Consider the following 25,187-nt stretch of genomic DNA (forward strand, 5'->3'; position numbering starts at 1 on the left):
ATGGGCACAAGGCTCAAATTTATTTAATAGGATGGTAATCAGCTAAAGGCGTGATTCCATAGAGTATTTACAAAAGTTGGAAACGGTAATTATGCGGAAAAGGCTACATTGAAAGCAATAACCACTATTCCCTTAACAACTTTGAGTTCCAACTGTGCTTGTCGCTTCAGATTGGCGATGATTTGATTGAAGATCCTTTGATGAAAAAAGACTCCTCAGGTGACGAAGTATAGACTGATGCAGTTACTTTGTCATAAATCCCTAATTTTTGCCTAGATTGCCCTTTCAGGTTTTCAATCTACCAGGATGCATTTTTTCTGTTTATTGTCTCTAATTTTTGCCTGGACCGCCCTTTCAGGTTTTCAGTCCACCGAGACGCTCATTTTTGCCTAAGTCGCCCTTTGCGGGTTTTCGACTTACCGAGCTGTTCTTTTGTATTTTTTTAGACAAAGTATTTCTTGACTGCATCAGCATTCACAGGATGTGGGAGTTCATCACCATCCATGGTTGCAAGAGTCATGGCGCCGCCAGAAAATGTTCTTTTGACAACATACGGGCCTTCGTAATTAGGAGACCATTTGCCCCTAGAATCTGGTTGAAAAGACAAGATCTTTTTAAGCACGAGGTCGCCTTCTCGAAATTCACGAGGTCGAACCTTTTTGTTGAAAGCTTGTTTCATCCTTGCTTGGTATAACTGTCCATGGCATAGAGCAGTCATACGTTTTTCTTCGATTAAGTTCAACTGATCGTATCTGCTTTGACACCATTCAGCCTCTGATAACTTAGTTTCCATGAGGACTCTCATTGATGGTATTTCAACTTCTACGGGGAGCACAGCTTCCATGCCGTATACTAGAGAAAAGGGAGTTGCCCCTGTTGAAGTACGCACTGAAGTACGGTACCCATGTAAAGCAAATGGCAGCATTTCATGCCAGTCTTTGTAAGTGACGACCATTTTCTGGACGATCTTCTTAATGTTCTTGTTGGCGGCTTCGACGGCGCCGTTCATTTTTGGTCTGTAAGGAGAAGAGTTATGATGCTCAATCTTGAATTCCTCACACAATTCTTTCATCATCTTGTTGTTCAAGTTTGAACCATTGTCAGTAATGATCTTGCTGGGAACACCATATCGGCAAATGATGTTGTTCTTGATAAACCTCACAACCACTTGTCTTGTAACGTTGGCATAAGATGCTGCTTCGACCCACTTGGTGAAGTAATCAATAGCCACTAAGATGAAACGATGACCGTTTGAAGCTTTTGGTTCGATCATTCCAATCATGTCAATACCCCACATGGAGAAAGGCCATGGAGATGAGAGAACGTTGAGTAGAGTCGGTGGCACATGGATCTTATCTGCGTAGATCTGGCACTTGTGACATCTCTTCACGTGTTTGTAACAATCATATTCCATTGTCAACCAATAGTATCCTGCTCTTAAGATCTTTTTGGACATTGCATGCCCATTTGAATGAGTTCCAAAGGACCCTTCATGCACTTCATGCATTAACATGTCTGCTTCGTGTCTGTCCACGCATCTGAGCAAAACCATGTCGAAATTTCTTTTGTATAGCACATCTCCGTTTAATAAGAAACTGCCAGAAAGTCTCCTTAGAGTTTTCTTATCTTTGTTTGATGCCCCAAGCGGGTACTCTTGAGTTTGAAGGAAGCGTTTGATGTCGTGAAACCACGGTTTATCATCGATGACTGCTTCAGTTGCAAACACATAGGCAGGCCTTTCAAGGCGCGTGATTCTGACTGTAGGCATATCATTCCAATGATTGACTTTGAACATGGAAGATAGAGTAGCCAAGGCGTCTGCCATTCGATTCTGATCTCGAGGTATATGATGCAATTCAACCTTGTTGAAGAAAGTCAAAAGACGTCTTGCATAATCTCTGTAAGGAATCAAGCCAGGGTGGTAAGTTTCCCATTTGTCTTTGATTTGGTTGATCACAAGGGCTGAATCTCCATATATGTCTAGGATCTTGATCCTTAAGTCAATGGCTTCTTCGAGACCCATGATACATGCTTCATATTCTGCGATGTTGTTGGTACAATCAAATAGCAATCTGGCGGAGAACGGGATATGAGTACCCTTGGGAGTGATGATGATTGCTCCAATTCCATTGCCAAAAGCGTTTACTGCTCCGTCAAAAATTAGGCCCCATCTTGATCCAGGATCAGGACCTTCTTCAGGTAACGGTTCGTCACAATCTTTCATCTTCAAGTACAAGACATCTTCATCAGGAAAGTCAAACTTGAGAGATTGATATTCATTAATTGGTTGATGTGCCAAATGATCGGCGAGAATGCTTCCTTTGACCGCTTTTTGGGCACGATATTCAATGTCATACTCAGATAACAACATTTGCCATCGGGCAATCCTTCCTGTTAAGGCGGGCTTTTCAAAGACGTACTTGATCGGATCCATTTTGGAGATTAACCAAGTAGTATTGTTGATCATGTACTGGCGGAGACGTTTTGAAGCCCAAGCCAAAGCACAACATGTTTTTTCGAGCATGGAGTAACGAGACTCACAATCTGTGAATTTCTTACTCAGGTAATAGATAGCATGCTCCTTCTTACCGGTTTCATCTTGCTGTCCAAGCATACAGCCCATGGATTCTTCTAACACAGTAAGGTACATGATTAATGGTCTCCCTTCAACTGGAGGAATCAATATTGGTGGTTCTAACAGGTACTCTTTGATACTGTCGAACGCTTTCTGGCAATCTTCAGTCCATACAACCCCTTGATCTTTGCGGAGAAGCTTGAAAATTGGCCCACAAGTAGCAGTCATCTGAGAGATAAATCTGGAGATATAGTTCAATCGTCCAAGAAATCCTCTTACTTGCTTTTCAGTTTTTGGTGCAGGCATCTCTTGAATAGCTCTGACTTTGTCGGGATCCACTTCAATTCCTCTTTGGCTGACAATGAAACCCAAGAGTTTTCCAGATCTAACCCCAAAAGTACATTTGTTAGGATTCAAGCGAAGCTGATATTTCCTTAGTCGTTGAAACAACTTCAAAAGGTATTCAATATGTTCTTCTTCTGTGCTGGACTTGGCTATCATGTCGTCCACATAAACTTCAATTTCTTTATGCATCATGTCATGAAAGAGAGTAGTCATTGCCCTTTGGTAAGTTGCGCCTGCATTCTTTAATCCAAACGGCATCACTTTGTAGCAAAAGGTACCCCATGGGGTGATGAAAGATGTCTTCTCCATGTCTTCAGGAGCCATCTTGATCTGATTATAACCAGAGAACCCGTCCATGAAGGAAAAGACGTTGAACTTAGCGGTGTTATCAACCAGCATGTCGATATGTGGTAATGGAAAGTCATCTTTTGGACTGGCCTTGTTCAAGTCACGGTAGTCAACACACATTCTGACTTTTCCATCTTTCTTCGGAACTGGCACTATGTTGGCCAACCATTGAGGATACTCAGAGGTGACAAGAAAACCTGCGTCGAGTTGCTTTTGAACTTCTACTTTGATCTTGTTAGCCATATCAGGGTGAGTCCTTCGCAATTTCTGCTTAACTGGCGGACATTCTGGCTTTAATGGCAAGTAATGCTGAACAATATTGGTATCCAACCCAGGCATGTCTTGGTAGGACCAGGCAAACACGTCAACATATTCTTTGAGAAGGTCTGTCAACTTACTCTTGATATCAGCATCAAGCAGCGATCCAATGGTCACTTCTTTTTTGTCTTCTTCAGAACCCAAGTTAATCTTTTCTAAAGGCTCTTTATGAGGCAGAATGGCTCTTTCCTCGTGCTTAAGTAATCGAGAGATCTCGTCCGGGATCTCCTCTTCTTCCTCTTCTTCGGCTTCGAACACAGGAAACTCAAAGTTGGGAAAGGGCATAGGGTTATTGCATTCAATGGGTTTATCAATAGTAAATCTGCACATGTGATTTATATTTATTTCAGAAAATTTATGAATGCAAGAGTGTATGCAGATTTTTTTTTGAAAAAAAAAAAAAAATTTTTTATTTTGGTTTTTTAGGATTACCATTTCCAGAAAAAAGCAAAAATAAAACGTATAATGTAGGGAATTCAAAATGACACTTTATTTATGATTCATTTTTGAAACAAAGCCCTAAACACAAACTCATTTGTCTTGGGCAGGACAAAGAGGGAAACTTTTAAAACAAAGCCCTATACACAAAGTTATTTGGGCGGAACATTTAAAAGCAAAGCCCTATAAAACATCTCTCTGCTTTGGGCAAGGCAGGAGGTCAAAATAACAGCGAGGTGATTACTTTGAGCGGCGAACAACATTCGGAACGTCGACAGCTTTCCAGTAGCAACGAACTCCTCTGTGTATTATGTATTCAGGAAAATTCTCCTCAGAATTATCTCCAGTATTGACATTGACTGCTGGTCGAGCAGGATTCGAAGGTCCTGGTTTGTCAACCTTGTTCTTTGTAGAGTTGAAACGGTCTTCTTCTACTTCTTGAAGAGCGTAAGATGAGTCACAATCTTCAGAATTTTCAGGATGTTCTTCCCAATCTTCAGGATGAAGAGACTCATTGTCAGCGACACTTTCCGAGTCAGCTGCGGGACCATCTTCCCCTTCATCTTCAAAAATGGCATTTATGTGATAATAACCATCTTCAGGATTATGAATCTTGGTAGATGCGTTGAAGCCGAAACCTTCAGTAATTTCAGGCTGCTGAGAAAATTGACAGGGCTGATAAGCCTCTTCTGGTTGACTATTATATTCAAAGGAATCTCCCCATCCAGTTGGTTGGATATCCTCAATCGCAATCTTGTAACTTTCAGGTGCAGTGTACTTCACCATGTAATCAAATTTTCCACTTGGTTGTCCCAAGGTGTCCCAGATTTCTGCAGGAACAGGCTCAGTTTCTTTGCCTTTGGGTTTCTCTGACGGAGGATATGGTTCTTCCTGAGACATGTATCCCGAGTCATTGAGATAACATTTCCATTCTTCTTCAGGATCAGGTAGACCTTCTTCGATGCATTCTTCGATAAGGACATTAACCTCTTGAGGAATTGGGTTAAGGAATCCTCCACTAATGAATGTTTCTTTGATCGGTCGAAGGGTTTCATCCTTCTTGGTGCAATTTGAGAATGTTGGTGAACATCCGAGACCTGCTCTAGTTTCATTCTTAGTAGGGATCACAACTTGCCCCCAGCCAGTAGTAGTTCCATCCTTTACTACTTTCACTGCCTCTTTGTAAGAAGAGATTGATGCTTTCTTTTTGAAAGATTCGTCTTCTAAAGAGAGACCTTGGAACTGCGTTCCTTCCACATCATCAGCACTAATGAAAGAGAAATTGGATAAATGACTCACCATCAAGGCTTGCTCTCCACTTATCGTTACCAATTTTCCATTTGTTACAAATTTTAACTTTTGATGGAGCGTAGAAGTTACTGCCCCTGCCTCATGGATCCATGGTCGTCCTAACAGACAGCTATAAGCAGCTTGAATGTCCATGACCTGGAAGGTGATTTGAAATGTATGTGGACCAATTGTCATGGGAAGGTTGACTTCGCCGATAACAGATTTTCGCGATCCATCAAATGCTTTGACTACCACACCACTGAATTTCATAGGCATTCCTTGGTAAGACAAGCGAGCAAGAGTCGTCTTTGGCATCACATTCAAGGAAGATCCGGTGTCTACCAACACATTGGACAAAGAGTCTGACTGACAGTTCATAGAAATGTGCAAAGCAAGATTGTGATTTTTACCCTCCTCGGGGAGTTCTTCATCACAGAAGCTTAAATTGTTACAAGCTGTTATGTTGGCTATTATCCCATCAAAATGATCAACAGTCACATCATGATCTACAAAAGCCTGATCCAAGACCTTCATCAGGGCTTCCCTATGGGCTTCTGAGTTTAAAAGCAATGAAAGTATCGAGATCTTCGAAGGAGTCTGCATAAGCTGATCCACAACCTTGTATTCACTTCTTTTAATAAGTTTCAAAATTTCATCAAAGTCAGGATTCACATTGATTCCACTGGATTGACCAACATCAGTGTTTGTATTACTGACAGGAATTTCCTCAGGATTCCCTACTGGTGTATTGACAGGATTTTGTCCGACTGCAGGAGCAACAGGCTGCTTCGGAGGTAGTGGAGTATACACACGTCCACTTCTTGTTACTCGACTCACATCAGCGATGTTTACGACAGATGAGAGAGTTGGTAAAGGAACTTCTTGTCCATTCTTTATCATTGTTGCATTATAGTTGTATGGAACTGCCTTGTCAGAGTTATAAGGAACAGGTCCAGGTAGACAGATGATCAAAGGAGCAATAGGAACCTTCGGCTTGTTGTAAGTAACTTCCATGCGCTCAGGCATGTTGAAATGAGGAACGATGACGTTAACTTTAGGCATTTCCGAGTTGATATCTGAGACTAAAAGGTCATGCGGATAACATCCTATCATGTTAACTTCATTTTCATCCCTATTTCTGTAGATCTCAATAGTACCATTATCTAGCAAAACTTGGAGATCTCTTCTCACAATCGAACACCCGTGAGGATCCACACAACATATTCTACAGGAACCATATTGATGCTGGCGAAAATTCTGCCCCCGACAAAGAGTAGCGTGCATTTGTACCAAATCTGCTCTTGAGAAGTTGATATTATAGACTCGGTATTGGCCAGGACACCCATATACCATGTTTACAACATGCCCTCCATGATTGGGTAGCGGATTTGCTTGCACATTAGGACTCAAATTTCTGAAAGAGAGAAGATTAGATCTAACCAACCTCTGAACTTCATATTTCAAAGCTATGCAATGCTCAAGATCATGGCCAGGTGCTCCTTGATGATAAGGGCATGAGACCTCTGCTTTGTACCACCATGGAAGCTTCTCAGGTACCGGTGGTGGTGCTTTAGTTTGGACAAGACCTCTTTTAATCAAAGCAGGGTACAATTCCGTGTATGTCATTGGAATTGGATCAAACTGTGGAGCTCTTTGTACTCGATTCTGATTATTGTTTAACTGCTGAGCCTGTTGTCGAGGCTGTTGTTGCTGAAACTGAGGAGTAAATCCCAGATTTGGTGTTGTGTTAACGACTGGTGTGATAGCAGCAACCTGTCATTGACGATTGACGTTTCCTCTTGGCCTCCCTTGGGATACCATGTCAACACTTTGTTCTTTCTTCTTTGGGAAACCACTTCCAAACTTTTTGGTTCCACTTGAAGATCCACCTTCTTTAGTCAGACGTCCGGTTCGGACTCCTTCTTCTAGACGCATCCCCATGTTTACCATTTCGGTGAAATCACTTGGAGCACTAGCAATCATGCGTTCATAATAAAACGGACTGAGAGTATTCAAGAAGATCTTTGTCATCTCTTTCTCTTTTAACGGTGGATTAATCTGAGCAGCAGTTTCTCTCCATCGTTGGGCATATTCTTTGAAAGCTTCATGGTCTTTCTGAGCCATGGACCGAAGCTGATCTCTGTCTGGAGCCATATCCGAGTTATACTTGTATTGTCGGACAAAGGCCTCACCTAGGTCATTGAATGTTCGAATACTAGTGCTATCCAAGCCTGTGTACCACTTCAGTGCGGCACCAGTCAAACTGTCTTGAAAGTAATGGATAAGCAACTGATGATTATCTGCATAAGTAGACATCTTTCTGGCATACATCACAAGATGACTTTGTGGACAAGAACTACCTTTGTACTTCTCAAAGTCTGGGACCTTGAATTTAGCAGGTATCTGTACACTGGGAACCAAACATAGCTCCTGGGCATTCTTTCCAAACAAATCTTTTCCACGAATAGCCTTGACTTCCAATTGAATCTTGTTGAACTGTTCTTGGAGATCTTCCACAAGATTACGCGGATTTGTGCTATCACCTTGATCATGATAAATCTCATTTCCATCGTAGGGAACAGTGTGAACCGTAGGGGTCGGAACTGTCATAGTGGGTTGAGAAAGTGCCATAGTGACTTGAGAAAAAGTTACCCCCTGATTTGGAGTGAACTGTGAACTTTGTGCAGCAGGCGCTTCAGTTGTGGTTGTTTGAACCCCAGAAACATTATGGCGGAAACCTGTACCAAAGCTGAAAGGCGTGCCCCAACCTTCTGGCATGGAGAAAGATGGAATACCGAATGCAACTGTAGAAACTGGAGTAGTGACTTCAGATGTTACCGCTGCTTGACTGTTGGGTGGCGGCGGCTGATTCTGTGCGGCCATTAAGGAGTCAACTAGAGTAGTGAGACTTTCCAACTTTTCCTGAAGAGTGATCACTGTACCACGAAGCTCAATATTCTCTTGTTCAGAGTGTTCCATTACTCTTCTTCTGCTTGAACGAGTATTGTATCTGTGATCTGATTGCGAGCGCGGTCGAGAAACTTTGGGACGCGACAGCTTGACGATCTAATGGAGAAAGATCCAAAAGATGAGACTCTATACAACAGACTCGATATGCAGAATGATGTATGCAAAAAGAAATTTATGATTTTTCCAAATATTTTAAAGATTATTTTCTTGCAAACATTTGTACACAAACTGATCTTTTATTCATTCACTTTTTTTTTATTATTGCAATAATGGGAAATGTTACAACATTGGAGCGTAGCTCCTTACAAAAGCAAATGATAAATAAAAAGATAAACAATCCTAAGCATCTTCATCAGACGAAGAACCAAATGCATTGTGCAGCTTGAGCTTCATGATTTCTTTCCCATAGTAAGCTTTCAATTCGGCCTTTTCGGTCTTTAGCTTGTCAACAATATTCTTCCAATCGTCAGGAGTTGGAGCGTTGCTTGTTGAACCTTCAGGTTTTTTCTTGCTTTCTTTGATGTACCTCTTGATTGCAGCGTCTTTCTGGCGAATCTTCTCATCTTTACTCATGAGCCATCCATCTTGACAGTAGAGAGTTTCTTCGTGATCTTTCACTTGTTTCTTCAACCTTCTGTTTTCCATATCGGTCCTATGAAACTTGTGCTCCCAAGCATTTTTCTCTAACCTCATCTTGGCTAAAGTGTCTTGGTATTCCTTCATAGTGGGAATGGGAATATTGGGTAGTTGAGGTACCACAAGAGACATGGGTTTTTCATAATCATAAGGCATTTGAAACTCCTTTGCTCTTTTCTTTACCCAGCAGGTGTAGGCGTCCGCAGCAATGCAATTCCTTTCCTCACCTTTTTCTTTCCATCGGACGTCGTACCAAGCTCTCATCATTCTTGTCTTCAACCTTTGAGGATCTTCCTTTTCTTGATAGAAGTAGCTTTCTACTGCGAGACCAACGGGTTTAACTGAATTTGCATATCCGAGTTGTCGTCGGGCTAAGATCGGATTGTAGTTAATTCCTCCTTGTGTACCAATGAGAGGTACGTTGGCGAATTCTCCGCAACTATCAATGGTTTCTGTACCACAGCGAGCCAAGGTATACCAACGGATATCATTATTAGTAAGAGACATAAGTCTTCAAGGCCAACGCAAACCTTCTCGGTTTTCTGTGAAAATAGGAGACTCAGGTAAGTGTGAAACAATCCATTTGAACAACAAAGGTGCACAACATACAATGATTCCACCGCCTTGGCGATTCCTATGATGAACAGAGAAATACATGTCACCAAGCAAAGTCGGAACAGGATTTCCAATCAGAAAGATCTTTATGGCATTGATATCAACAAAGTTGTTGACATTGGGAAACAGAACCAACCCATAGATGAGCAAGGCTAGTACAGCTTCAAAAGCTATCATGCTACCAGTTTCAATGAAATCAAAGGCTTTCTTTACCAGGAAGTGTGAAGTTAAACCTGGAAGGTTTCCTTTGGTAGTCCAATTACTCTCTACCTCAGATTTCTTCAAGTGGATACTTGTTGCAATGACATGTGACTTAGGAATGGCTTCCAAACCATTGAAAGGTATTTTGTCAGACACAGGAATACCCAAAAGATTGGCATATTCTTCCAAGGTCGGTACCAACTGGTAGTCTGGAAAGGTGAAACAACGGTAGACGGGATCATAGAACTGAACCAGAGTTTTGAGAAGTCCTTCATCAACATGAGTGTTCAGGATAGGCAAAAGTTTTCCATAACTTTTCCTAAAATTGGAAGGATTTTGTACAGAAGATGCTAACTCTATCAGTTTTCCCACATCAGGCGCTTTGAAACCGTATTTCTTGGTATGCCTTTTTACTTCTTCCATGACTAGATCCTAAAATGTTTGCAAAGAAAATTTCTCTAAATCTTTGGAAAAATCATGTTTTTTTTATGGAAAAAAAGATGGGTTTTTTTTTGAATGTATGAATGCGTGGATGCATGAATGCCACATATTCAAACATGGTAAAACAGACATGGTAATGGTAACGCAAACATGGTACACAAACATAGTACACACAGGTTCAAAGGTCCAGCGTCACGAGCATGAGGTCAGAGAACCAAATAGGGATAGATCTAGTTAATCACCTGTACAACATGTTCTACTGATACGTCAGAGTCTACATTTTTCTTTTGGATATTACCGGCTTTCACGACTAAACTGATGAGCCAGAAATATTCTCAAGAAAAACTCGTCTGAGTGTGGTTCTCCGCATGACAACTATCCAAGTCTTCACCTGGATCGTTTCTGCACCACGTCCTAATAAGGCCAGGATGGGTTGGGGTTCTACGGTCTCTCAGCTTCTTCAGTTCAATGCGGCAATAATGTCTTCGCTACGAAAGCATGCTAAACATATATTACCAACAAGGAACCTCCACTGAGCGGAAGGATTCTCAAGTGCGCCTGCACATGACTATACCCTCCACCTAATTTCTTTTGTGTGCTTAATCCGGGTTAGGATTTGTCCATAATGTATCACTTGTAACAGAATCACACCAGTAACAGAACCAAAGAATCACACATGTAAAAAATAAAAACAATAATTAGAAATAACCCTTCCTTTGGAAACAATAAAAAGATGGTCCCCAGTGGAGTCGCCATTTTTCTGTCGCGGGCGAAAAACCGTTTTGTTCCTCTTTTTTTGTGAGATGAGACACCTGATGCCTTCTTTGGGCTCGAGTGCTCAAAAAAATGATTTTTCTTTGTTTCGACCAAACTTTTTATTATTTCCAAAGGAGGAAAAGGAAAAAAGCTGCAATAACCTAAAAGTGGGGGGAGATCTTGGGTAAGAGGGTTGGTTATACGAAGGGAAGGTATTAGCACCCAACGTATCTGTAGTACTCTACAGGGTTCTTTATTGTTTTTTATTCTATGCCATGGTGAAGGTTCTGTTGTGAAATAGGTGGGACCTAAGGTGTTTGTTTGATTATGCTCGCAAAGATCATCGCGATCCTCTGCATACATATCCCTTAAAGGGAATCAGAGCATCTGTAGCTCGGGGTCTACGGGTGCTAAGGTTTGAATGGTTTTTTTTGTTTTGTTTTGCTCGCCAAGGATCGACCTTGTGCCTACGTATTCTCAAAGGGATGTTGAGAAAGTCAGAGCAATCGTAGTTCCCACTTATGCTAGTGGAAGCAAAGGAAAATAGACAAATGTCGTCTAAATGCTAGATGTATCTAATCTATATCATCACATACATCTGTTTGATTTTTGTTTGTTTAACCAGCCTTGTGGCAAAAAACTTTCAATGAAGTCAGCCTTGTGACAAAAAGTTTTGATTAATCAGCCAGCCTCGTGGCAAAAGTTTCAATGAAGTCAGCCTTGTGACAAAAACTTTGATTAATCAGCCAGTACGGTGGCAAAACGGTTTGATTGATTAGCCAGCCTTGTGGCAAAAGAAGATTGATTGATTAGCCAGACTTGTGGCAAAAAAAAAAAAGTTTGATTGATTGATTGTTTGTGATGATATAAGAGATACTCCTAGCATAGAGACGAAAAATGTCTAATCTCCTAGGGTATTTGATTTGGATATTGGGGATGCTTATAAGAAGCCCGTGGGTCCTTGTATGAAGCCCAAGAGGAGGCTATCCGAGGGTCCTTGCATTGTAAGCCCAAGAGGAGGCTATGGGAGGGACAATCCAGGGTCCTTGCATTGTAAGCCCAAGAGGAGGCTATGGGAGGGTCACTCGTTTGTACAAAGCCCAAGGGGAGGCGTGGTATAGTTGGTTTGAGCTCTTAGAGCGATTTCACCGGGAAACCATACTCTATGTCCTAACCTAAACTAGGGAGATTCTTTGCACGAAGCCCAATAGGAGGCTATGGGGAACCTAGTGTTGTACTAAGTTGAACAAGTATATATCACAATCACACATATGAACAAGTACGAACAAATATGAACAAGTACATGAACAAATATGAACAGTTATACATATATGACAAAGTGTGTGTATATAATGGAGTTTATGAAGGAAATATACCTGTAAGCATGATCCATTTGTATACACGGGGTTCGGGACTTATACTCGAGGAGAGGTCCACTTGAGTTTATTCAAAAGCTATGTAAACAGGTATTTACAAAGGGGCTTGGGACTTATACCTACATGGAGGCCCATGGTATATTTTTGGGAAGATTTAAAGAAACCTTCATTTTTGGTTTGTTATTCGAAGTTAAAAATCAAACTGATCGAGATATGTACAAAAGGCGTACAATGAAATACCTAATTTCATGTACTTGAGTGGGTATGTACAAAAGGGCTTGGGGCTTATACCTACATGGAGGCCCATGGTATTTTATAAAACATGGTTGATCGTTTTATTTACAGACGCGTCGTTTGAAAAACTGTTTGAAAGTTTGTTTTGAAAGAAATTTATTTTTTAAAAAAAACTGTATAAAAGAAAAAAGAGTGGGTCTTATACTCTCTAATATTCGAGAGGCCCCACATCGTTTTGAAAATCAATTGATCAATTAAAAAGATTTAATCAATAGTTTCAAAAAGAAATGGTTTATTGTCTTTGAAATGAATCGTGATCGCTTGTTTTAAAATGATTTGATTTTTGAAAGGAGTCAAATTAATCAAGATAAACAAAAAGATTGTCTTCAATTAACACTTAGATGATTAGGGTTTATTCAAAAAATATTTACAAGTGATTAGGTTAAAAATTAAATGAAAAAAACAATATTTAAAGTATTAAAAATACTTAAAAATAAGTCATTTTAAACCTATTTAAAAATGTATCAAATAAATATTTTTTGATGATTTTTTTTTGGTATTCATAAAATATGTTTATTAAACAAAGAGTATGCAAAAAATGAAGTTAAAATGAGTTAATTTGCTAGGTTAATTAATTAAGTGAAGTTGTTAAGAAAATGAATGAGAAAAGTGGCAAAAAATATGCTTTTGGTCCTGCCAGGGTTTGAACCCACGCCCTCTCTCTCACCAGCCAAAACACACAACCAACTGAGCCACGCTTGTGGCTTGTTAATAACACGCATCAAACTGATTATATTTTAAAACTTGGATTTGAAATTTCTGAAACAAAAATGGCGCCAAGAACACACCTTCAACTGATTTTTGAAAATCTTTGAAACTGGATTGTTTTGATCAAGTAGATAGTCTATCTTGCTCGGTTTTGGACGAGGAACACAATGGTACCAATTAATTGCATTTATTTTCACTCTAAGATCATTGGTTTTCTGATGAACACGAAGAACCCTAATCTTATGATTCAATCTGAAATTGTGTATAATTGATGAATTGTGAAATTGATTGAGGGCTATTGATCAGTGATAGTGCAGAAACAAGATAGCTCAATTTTTCATTTATGATGCATGTATGTATGAGTTTGAAGTTCATAGCACTTACCTTCAAAAACGGCCAAGCTGGGATTCGAATTCTGCAATAGAGGTGTTACAGAAGTTGTTTGATGATCTGGATAGCTTCAATAGACCATATGGAAGGTGTCTGGATGCTTGGAGTGGATTGAAAACATCTGGATCAGTTGGTGGAACCCGATCTGCAGTTGCTTCAAGTATGAATCGAGCTTGGTGATTCTGAAGTTTTTGATTGATGATGAGTGTTGGGATAGTCCATATGTGATATATATGAGGTGTTGGAAGTGTTAGTTTGGACAGATATAGCTTGGTATGGATTTTGGCATGATAAGGTTCAATATATGCAAATATGGAAGTGAGGTAGTGATTTTGAGTTTTGAGGTGTTTTTGGGTGTATGAGTGATTCAAACACATCCCATATGGTGTTTATGGTTTGCTAGAATCATCACTTTGGCCATAACTTCAAGGATTTGGAGGTTGAGTTTTCTACCTCTTTGAAAACTATGAAACTTGCAATTCAAGAAAGAAGAGAGAAAACCTATAATTGTGAGGTTTTGGTGTGATTTGCAATGAAGTTTGGACCTCTATTTATAGGCCAAGGTTTCTGAATACAAAGCTTTGCAAGTTGATCAAGAATTGGTGATTTGGCATTTGAAGATAAAATGGAATCTTTACATTTAATGCACATGGTTAAAAGTAACTAAACCATGGTTATTTTTGCCAAGCTTCTTATCCCTTTCCTATCTGATCTTAAACCAGAAAATATCATTCAATCATTGCTTTGGTGTGTCATTACTTGCATTATTTGGCAAATTGGTTCATAACTTTGCAAAAATGGCTTGAAATTTCAAGTGAAATGGTCACTAATGTCAAAATTCAAAACCATAGCTACACTCCATATTTTTTCATGCTCTTGGACATTTTGGAAAGCTCATGTTACACACTTCAAAACCCTAGTTGAAAGTTTCTTCAAGACCTTTAAGGAAATGGGTGAAAAAGATCCATGAACTTTGAAGAAAATGAAGTTTTAAGTGAAATTTTCAAAAAGTATCAACTTTGAACCTCCATTTCTCTTAAATGGTTGATCTTATGGAAAAAATTTATATGTGTCAAAGTTGTTTATTGGATCAAAATCTACAACTTTCATGTTGGAAGTTTTTTTCAGTTTGTAGGTGAAATTTTGAGTTATTCCCCTCCAAAGTTTGGAAAAAACCATGAAAAACACTTAGAAAAATTTTCTAAGTATGAAAGTCAAACTTTTGACTTTTTGATTCTTGATTGATTTTCTTGATTTTTCTTGATCAAATGACTTCATATATCATATATTGATGATTCAAAACTTCAAAAGTCATGGTTGACCAAAATTCCTCAAAAGTCAATGGTGATCTTGTACAGTTGACTTTTTCAAACGAATCGCGTTTCTGGAGATTTCAAATGAAACAGGTTATCCTCACCAAATGAATGATATGAATGGATCACATTGAAGCATTAGAGGATATTGAGCCATGGTTTGAGTTGTGACACCATGTCCTGATTAAAAAGTCAGTGGTTTAGTGAATTAGGTCAAAAACCCTAATTGTCGACCAGATGAAATTGATGACTGTAGGTCTTGAATTGAGATACAATTTCCATTGCATGTTGTCATAGGGATTATTTGAAGATGATTGAGGTCTTTGATTGACTCCCTGGGGATTTTTAGGGTTTCCCAAATGTGATCCCTGATTTCAGTCCCTGATAGTTCAAAACCCTGATCTGAGGATTTGTCTGATCAATCTTTGTGTAGGAGATGTCTTGAGCTAATGGATTAGGTCAAAATGATGCACTTGGGGTCTTGATATCATGTCCCAAGCCATTAGGTCAAATTCTGAGCAAAAGTCAAGAGTATGCTATCTTCAGTCAAAACCCTAATTCAGTCGATTCAAAGCTGTTGAGCTTGTTGAAATGAATCTCTGAGGACCAAATGTTGATTATTGATGAAGATGATTCATTTGAGATGAAGGGAGAACAAAACCCTAATTGATTGTTACTTGTACTGATGAGTGATTTCTTGATTAATCCCTGCTGAGTCACAAGTAGCAAACACAAGCTATGCAATTTGTTAGAGATGCAAATGATGCATATGCAATGATATGAGGTGGTATCTTAGGTCAAAAATTGGGGTATGACAGTGCCCCTCAGAGCACTTTTATGTTTATGTAACATCATGTTTCGTTTTGAATTTGTGATTATTGCCCCCATGCTTTCAATGCAATGTTTAATAACGAATTAAATCACACCTCGCATGCGCAAAAAATGAAAAGAATGAAATAAAGCTTTTGCATCGAAAGATCATTTTATTGATGGAATGCCTGTGAATAGGCTTCTGTACAAGGAAGCAACTCCTAAATGAGGTAGTTGCGAAAAGGAAAATAAAAAATGCAAAGAGCAAAATGGCAAAGAAAAATGCTCGGATTTCCATTAAAACTGATATTGCTACAGTTCCCATATCCTCGATCCTCTCAATGCTTTGCTTCAGAAGGGTAATGGTTGGATTGATTCGTCCGTTCTGTCAAGGGCGTATAGTGGTCTTTGTGAAAGATATTCAGACTGCAGCCTCTCGCTTTTGATCCCTAACTTTTGCCTGGATCGCCCTTTCGGGTTTTCAATCCAGCGGGATGCCCCTTTTTGCCTAAGTCGCCCGTTCGGGTTTTCAACTTAGCGGGTTATTCTTTTTTTGTTTTATCCCTAATTTTTGCCCAAACCCTTTTGGTTTGCCGGGATGCCCTTATTTTTGCCTAGGTACGTCGACCTAGCGGGTCTTTTATGCGTAGTATTTTTTGACTGAGTCTGAATTGACTGGAAGCGGAACGTCTTCCCCATCCATCTTTGTCAGGATTAAAGCACCCCCTGAAAATGCTTTCTTCACAATGTATGGTCCCTCATAGTTGGGAGTCCATTTGCCCCTTGGATCGGTGTGAATTGGCAAGATCTTCCTTACGACTAGGTCACCTGTGTGGAATTCTCGAGGCCGAATCTTCTTGTCATACGCTTTCTTGATCCTCTTTTGGTACAACTGGCCATGGCAAATAGCAGATAAGCGTTTCTCCTCAATTAGATTGAGATGATCAAGCCTCGTTTGAACCCATTCTGTTTCATTGAGTTTGGCGTCCATCAAGACTCTCAACGAAGGGATTTCCACTTCGACAGGTAGTACGGCCTCCATACCATAGACAAGAGAGAAGGGAGTTGCCCCAGTTGAGGTACGAACCGAAGTTCTATAGCCATGCAAAGCAAATGGCAACATCTCATGCCAATCTTTATACGTTCTAACCATCTTCTGGACAATCTTCTTTATATTCTTGTTAGCAGCTTCGACTGCGCCGTTCATCTTTGGCCGATAAGGTGATGAATTGTGATGTTCAATCTTGAACTCTTCACACAACTCTGCCATCATTTTGTTATTAAGATTGGACCCATTATCAGTGATGATCTTGTTTGGAACCCCATATCGGCATATGATCTCTTTCTTGATGAAGCGAGTAACGACTTGCTTGGTCACGTTCTTGTAAGAAGCAGCTTCAACCCATTTGGTGAAGTAGTCGATAGCAACAAGAATAAATCTGTGTCCATTTGAAGCTTGTGGCTCTATCCGTCCAATCATGTCTATGCCCCACATAGCAAAGGGCCAAGGCGACGTCAGGACATTCAGAGGAGTCGGAGGAACATGAGTTCTGTCAGCATACACTTGACATTTGTGGCACTTCTTCACGTATACATAACAATCACTTTCAATTGTCATCCAGTAATATCCTGCTCGCAAGATCTTTTTGGCCATAGAATGTCCACTGGAATGAGTTCCAAAAGACCCTTCATGAATTTCCCGCATGATCGATTCTGCTTCGTGTCTATCCACGCATCTGAGCAAAACTGAATCATAGTTTCTTTTGTACAGGACGTCTCCTGACAAGAAGAATTTGGATGCTAACCTTCGAAGCGTTCGCTTATCACCAATCGTGGCATCTTCGGGATACTCTTGCTTCTCAACATACCTCTTGATGTCGTAATACCATGGCTTTTCATCATACACATCTTCAGTAGTGAGACAATGAGCAGGGAATGCATGGGCAGGTTCTTTGTAACGGAGGATCGTTATGTCTGGCACTTCCTTAGGGGAGCTAACTCTGAACATGGCCGCCAAAGTAGCCAAAGCATCTGCCAACTGATTTTCCTCTCGGGGGATGTGATTGAAAGTGATTTCCTCGAAAGCAGGCAGCAACTCCAAGATATAGTCCTTATAAGGGACTAAATTGGGGTGTCGCGTCTTCCAATCACCTCTTACTTGATGTATGACCAAGGCAGAATCCCCATAAACCTCAAGGATCTTGATCCTCATATCAATAGCTGCTTCGAGGCCCATTATGCAAGCTTCGTACTCTGCGACATTGTTTGTGCAATCAAAGCATATTCTAGCTGTGAAGGGGATATGAGTTTGACGAGGAGAAGTCAAAACTGCCCCAATACCATGGCCCATAGCATTTGATGCACCATCGAACGTGAGAGTCCATCGCTCCCCTGGTTCGGGTCCTTCATTATCATCTAGTTTCATGATATCTTCATCAGGAAAGTCAAACTTCATTGACTGATACTCTTCTAATGGCTGATGAGCAAGATGATCTGCAAGGACACTTCCTTTGATGGCCTTCTGTGTGACATACTGGATGTCGTATTCTGATAAAAGCATTTGCCATCGGGCTAGTCTTCCTGTAAGAGCCGGTTTTTCAAAGATGTACTTTATCGGGTCCATTTTGGAGATCAATAGAGTAGTGTGAGTCAACATATACTGCTTTAGTCGGCGAGCAGCCCATACCAAAGCACAGCAAGTTTTCTCGAGTAGTGAGTAGCGGGATTCACAATCGGTAAACTTTTTGCTCAGGTAATAAATGGCGCACTCTTTTCGACCAGACTCGTCATGTTGGCCCAGCACACACCCCATAGATCCTTCAAGCACAGTCAAGTACATAAGAAGCGGCCTCCCAGGAACCGGAGGCATGAGAATTGGTGGCTCTTGGAGATACTGCTTGATCTTTTCGAAGGCTTCCTGACAATGATCATCCCAACGGATATCTTGATTTTTGCGCAGCAGTTTGAAGATGGGTTCACAGGTGTCAGTGAGATGAGAAATGAACCTGGCTATGTAATTCAATCTCCCAAGGAACCCTCGGACCTCTTTTTCATTCTTTGGTGCTGGCATATTCTGTATTGCTCTTACTTTGTCAGGGTCGACCTCAATCCCTCGTTGACTCACAATGAATCCAAGTAACTTTCCAGATCGCACTCCAAAAGTGCACTTATTTGGATTAAGCCTCAACTTGAATTTTCGCAAACGAGCAAACAATTTCTCAAGGTATACCAAATGTTCCTCCTCAGTTTGGGATTTTGCAATCATATCATCGACGTACACCTCAATCTCCTTATGGATCATATCATGGAAAAGGGTCACCATAGCTCGTTGATATGTTGCACCAGCATTCTTAAGACCAAAAGGCATCACCTTATAACAATACGTACCCCACGGAGTGGTAAAAGTAGTCTTGGTCATATCTTCAGGAGCCATTTTTATTTGATTATAACCAGAAAAACCATCCATGAAGGAGAACACCGAATACTGAGCAGTGTTGTCGACTAGCACATCAATATGAGGCAGAGGGAAATCATCCTTCGGACTTGCCCTATTCAAATCTCGGTAGTCAACACACATGCGTACCTTTCCGTCCTTCTTAGGAACGGGTACTATGTTTGCAATCCAAGGAGGATACTCACACACAGATAAGAAACCAGCCTTCAACTGTTTTTCAACTTCTTCCATGATTTTCAAAGCCATATCAGGTCGAGTTCTTCGTGGTTTTTGTTTTACAGGCGGACATTCTGGTTTGAGAGGTAGCCTGTGCATAACTATATCCGTGTCTAAACCAGGCATGTCTTCATATGACCAGGCGAAGATATCGACATACTCTCGAAGCAACTCAATCAACCTTCTCTTTACATCACTTTCCAAAGCGGCACCTATCTTGACTTCTCTCTTTGCTTCTTCTGTACCGAGGTTGATGATTTCTATGGCTTCTTGATGTGGCTGAATCGATTTCTCTTCTTGTCTCAAAAGTCTTGCCAATTCCTCGGGGACTTCACAATCTTCCCCACTATCCTCATCAGCTTGGTCAATTGGATTCTCAAGGATATCAGGACGTGGAACAGTAACATTATCATTTTTGATGGAGTTCGAGCCAGATCTGCACGATGGATGATTTATGCCTTAGAATGCAACACATAAAAAGGAAAAAGGAAAGCTTTGCCATTTTTGAAAAAGTTTTTAAAGTAAAAAACAAAAAATGAAAGAAATGGAACAGTAATTGCATGCGAAGATATGATTTTCATTCAATATTAAACAAACTGAAACAACATGGGGGGCCCTTCTTTATACAAGTGGTCAAAATGCTTAGGGCGAAGCATATGACTTATCGAAACAAGAAAATTACATCTCCATGAAAGTGACTCTAGGGATGTCCAAGATAGTTCAATTGTTGAGTTCCTGTCCAGGCGCAGCATGGCAAATGAATTTGGAGAGATCTTCTTCATCATCATCGTCCACGGCGAGAACCTGACTTCCAGAATTGGTGCTTGCACTGACGAACACTTGAGAAATGGGGGGAATCACCTTCTTTCCAGGAATTATGCTGAGCTGAGTAGAGGAAGATGGCTGATACCCAAGGTCATACTTGTCTCGCTTCTCATGAACATCAATCAGCTTGCCCCAGGCACTATGGGGAGTACCAGCTTCTAAGAAGGCCTTAGCATCATTTAAAGACGAGAGGGGTGCTCCGAGTTCCTTCTTATTCTCAACCACGGGGAGTTTATCAACCGACACGATCTCTAAGGCCTGAAAAGGTGTCTCTTGTATCTCTCCCTCCACTTCAACATAACGGTATGACGCCAGATTATTGACAATCAAATCCTCTTTACCAGTGATCACAACAATCTTGTCATTCACAACAAATTTCAAACACTGATGGAGGGTAGATGTCACAGCCCCAGCAGCATGGATCCAAGGACGACCCAAGAGGCAAGTGTATGAAGGACTTATATCCATGACATAGAAGGCAATATAGAACATGTGAGGGCCAATCAAAACAGGCAGATCAATTTCCCCTTCTACGGACCTTCTAGAGCCATCAAACGCTCTGACACTCATAGTGCATGGTCTCATCATAATCCCATCCATACTCAGCTTAAACAAAGTGGTCTTGGGCATCACATTAAGAGAAGAACCGGTATCAATCAGAACTCGAGACAACACAGCGTCCAGACACTTGACGGAGATATGCAACGCTTTGTTGTGTGCTCTACCCTCAGGTGGAAGCTCATCATCAGAAAAACCCAAACAATTACCAGCAGCAATGTTGGTCACAACCCCTTCAAACTGAGGCACGGTAATGTCTTGAGTTACGTGAGCGGAAGCCAGAACTTTCATCAGAGCATCACGATGAGCTTCGGAATGCACCAAGAGAGACAAGATGGAGATCTTGGCTTGGGTCTGATCAAGTTGGTCAATCACTTTGTAATCACTTTTCTTAATGATTTTCAAGAGTTGCTCGGCATCTTGTGCATTACGTGTCACAGGAGGATCAACAGCAACTTGCTTTCCTTTTGCTTGTGTACTAGCCTCTTTATTGGTCTCTTTAGGAAGTGGGGGAGGGGCAGCAAAGATCCGACCACTACGGGTAATACCACTAGTGCCAGTAATATTGGTGATGCTCGAATTACCCACTGGAGGACAATCATATTTCTTCCCTCGAATATACACGGCATTATAACTCCAAGGGACAGCCTTAGAATCGTTCACAGGAGAAGGAACAAGAGACGAGGTTGGAGGAGTCGAAGGAGCATTTGGAACCTGAATAACCAAAGGAGTCCTCGGAGCCTGAATGACTAAGGGAGTACTCGGAGCACGAATGACCAAAGGAGTACTCTGATTCTTTGACACCTCAGCAGGATAGTAAGGTATCTCTAGAGTAGCCACATCTTCGACAGGAACGACCCTTTCCACTCTAAGAACACCTTCATCCATTAGTTTCTGAATTTCTTCTTTCAACCTAGTGCATTCCTCAGGGTTAGAAGAACATTGCAAACAGTAATCATGTAGTTCACACAAAACCTTTTGTTGCATAAGATATTCTCTGACAACTACTAGCGGCATCCTTACCTCATTAACATCACTTACTAGGATCTGATCATCACATAACTCAATAGCATTGGTCGCACCAGCATGAGGAGGCATAGGATTATTCTGCACATTAGGACCAGTAGGAGTGAACGAGATGAGCTTGTCATCGAGAAGATCCTGGACTTTGTATTTTAATGCTTTACACTTTTCAATCGTATGGCCTGGAGCGCCTGAATGGAATTCACAACGAGCATTAGCATCATATCCTGGAGGAAGAGGACTAGGCGGAGGGCCCATTTCACGGAGTTGCACCAACTGACCAGCAAGTAATTGGGGAAGGAGCTGGGCATACGGCATCGGAATCGGATCTATACGCCTATCAGGGTACCTCTGCCTTTGTGGAGCTCTTTGACCTTGAGGCCTAGGATTCTGTTGACGGTTCTGAGGAGCAGCAACTTGTTGTTGTGGTACGAAAGGTTGTTGGGGTGCCATCCATGGTTGTGGAAATGCAGCAGCGTATGCCTGAGGGGCATACGGATTGGGAACAGCATATGGCATCGGGTAGTAAGGAGGTGGAACAGCAGAGTATACTGGAGTTCGACCTTGGTCAACTGAAGCAGTACTGGTTTCACCTTCTTTCTTCTTCACAAACCCAGAATACGGCTTCTTACCATTACCACTTGAATTGTTAGGATTAGTAACACCCTGAATGGTACCAGCTTTTACACAGTTCTCAACCCGTTCACCAATGATGACCACATCTGAGAAGGACGAAGAAGTATTACTAACCATGTGCTGAAGGTATGGCCCTTTCAGAGTACCCATAAACAGATCAATCAATTCTCGGTCAAGAAGAGGAGGTTGAACTCGAGCAGCAAGTTCACGCCACCTCTGGGCATATTCTTTGAAAGATTCTTCAGACTTTTGTGACATATTTTGCAGTTGAGCACGGCTAGGAGCCATAGCAGTATTGTAGTGGTATTGTTTCAAAAAGGCATCAACAAGTCCTCCCCAAGTACTGACATTGGCCCTCTCAAGTTTCATATACCACTCCAACGGGGCTCCTGTGAGACTGTCCTGGAAGAAATGCATAAGCAGAGGTTCGTTCTCGGCGTGAGCGGCCATCTTACGACAGTAAGAACGAATGTGAGTTTCTGGGCAAGTAACTCCCTTGTACTTATCAAAATCTGGCACCTTGAACTTCGGTGGAATAACAATTCCAGGTACCAAGCTCAAAGCAGCAGTGTCGAAACTCGAAGTTTTAGCAACCTCAACGGCCTTAAGGCGTTCTTCGAGAGCTTGGTACATCTTAGCAGTCTCGGTCATCTCAGCAGTAAGATCATGTTCAAGATCAATAACCTCGTGGTGGTCATCCACTACCTTCGGTATCCCCTCAGCAGGAATCTCCTTAGTTTTCACCCCTCCATCAGCAGAATTGGTAGGAGTGTCTTTGATCAACCCAGCAACGCTCTTTCTGAGCTCTTCTTGCCCTTGGACAACGACATGAAGAGTCTCCATAAGTTGAGTCATTCTTTCCCCCATAACATCCATATCCCTACGGAGGGCAGCTTGATTCTGTTCAAATTGTTCCATGATTCTCTCGTTACTCCTGGTGCGGTAAGGATGTAAGAAAGTCAGCTTCGTCGTCGGAAAAGAAATCTGTGCTGAAAGGGACCCCAATTAGTTTCTTGCACAATAACCTGAAAATGCAATGTGATAATGTGAATGCATGAGTGCATGTGTGCGTATGACGTGATGTGCCATTTTCAGAGTATCCAAGATTTCATATTGATCCAGAATAGCTAACAACGTGACAAAAGATAAGTATCAAGAGAAACTAGTTCTTTTTCATTCATAACAGAAATTTAAACTTGGGCAAGCCATACATCAACAAGATAGTTCAACAAAGGAAATAAAAGACCCCATCCAACAAGTCTGGTGGTGGTCGAGACATACAAACTCAAACATCAATCCATCTGAACATAGAACAGAGGTCCTCCTTGTCTGAAGTGCTCGTCACTCCACTTCTTAGTTTCATCAAACAGTTTCTTGGTTGCTTCTCGATCTCTTCCTTTAAGAAGGCTTTGAATCACCTCATCTTTGCGAAACAAATGCCCATCCAACTTCTTGCAGCACTCCCTAAGTTCGTCACATCCTTTACATTCTGGGAGATAATCTTTCTCAGGTGCATTCTCCATATTTTCCATTTGATTTCTGAGCTTGACATTCTCTTCTGTTAGTCGAGCGGAGCGGAGGTGACTTCCTTTCAGCTGTGTCTCGACTGCTATTCTCTGAGTAGTCTCATCTTCCAGTTTCTTTTTCATAGTCCTCAGCTGATATTTAGTCTCTCTTTCTAACTGGAGCTTGCAGGCCTTCAAGTCTTCTCTGTAATTTTGCTTGAGCTTCTCTTCTGCCTCTTTTATGGCCTTTTTTATGATCTCCTCGTTATCCTCGACAATGATAGCGGTAGCTTTTTCACCCCTTTCAGTTCTAGTCCTCTTTTGAACTCTGGAAGATCCTCCTTTCAACATTTTAACCTCATGTGCTAATTCAGCCCTTTTCTGATTCACCAAGAAGTACTCTATCTTAGCATCTTCCCCCTTCTCACGCAACCGGATGTTTTCCACATGTACCTGGGTATAGTCTTCAGCTGGCACGGTGGCAGTTAAAACTTCAGGTGGTTGTTCATACAATGGTTTAACCTTCGGGAAAGGCAATAGGCGCTCCTTGACTCTATCTTTCACCCAATCAGTGTAAGCTTGTTTAGCAACGGCATTCTTCCCTCCTAAGGAAGTTCGGTTATCTGTATGAATACTATTCCAGGCGCTCCTCACTTTTTCTAGACCCTCTGGATCAGCCCCTTTCTTAAAGCAAACGGATTCAAATATTTCCTTGTCTAACGGCTTGTCCTTTAGCGCAAAACCCAACTGGCGCAGCGCTAGCCTCGGATTGTAATTGATAACTCCCTTTGTTCCTATGAGGGGAACATTGTCAAAACTACCACATCTAGTGATAACTTCCTCTATCCCTTTCCCAAGGTGGTACCAAACGATGTCATTCGCCGTAAGCCCCATGATCCTTTGAGGCCATTTCTGTGAGTCTCTTGTTGTGACAAACGGTCCACTTTTAGGCAAGTGTGAAGTGAACCACTCGTATAACAACGGCAAACAGCCTCCAACGGCTCCCTTCGTCCCATACCTGGAATGAACAGCATAATAAGTATCTGCCAAGAGTGTAGGCACGGGGTTTTGATCCATAAAGAGGCAAATGGCAGTGAGATCGACGAAATTCGGGATATTCGGGAACAACACCAAACCATAGATCAT

At 41.3% G+C, this 25,187-nt stretch overlaps 1 protein-coding gene across 1 annotated transcript; it reads right to left on the bottom strand.

Moving 5' to 3' along the window:
* Window positions 1-349: 349 nt before the first annotated feature.
* On the bottom strand, window positions 350-25,187 carry LOC131631452 (uncharacterized). The gene is made up of 2 exons (XM_058902249.1): window positions 24,399-25,187; window positions 350-3,892 (listed from the first exon to the last, which is right to left on the bottom strand). Exons 1-2 carry the CDS (start codon window positions 25,185-25,187, stop codon window positions 443-445), a joined length of 4,239 nt encoding a protein of 1,412 aa, XP_058758232.1. The 3' UTR covers window positions 350-442.

This window comes from Vicia villosa, unplaced genomic scaffold (genome assembly GCF_029867415.1).
Source record: "Vicia villosa cultivar HV-30 ecotype Madison, WI unplaced genomic scaffold, Vvil1.0 ctg.000828F_1_1, whole genome shotgun sequence".
In the NCBI taxonomy this organism is placed as follows: Eukaryota; Viridiplantae; Streptophyta; class Magnoliopsida; order Fabales; family Fabaceae; genus Vicia; species Vicia villosa.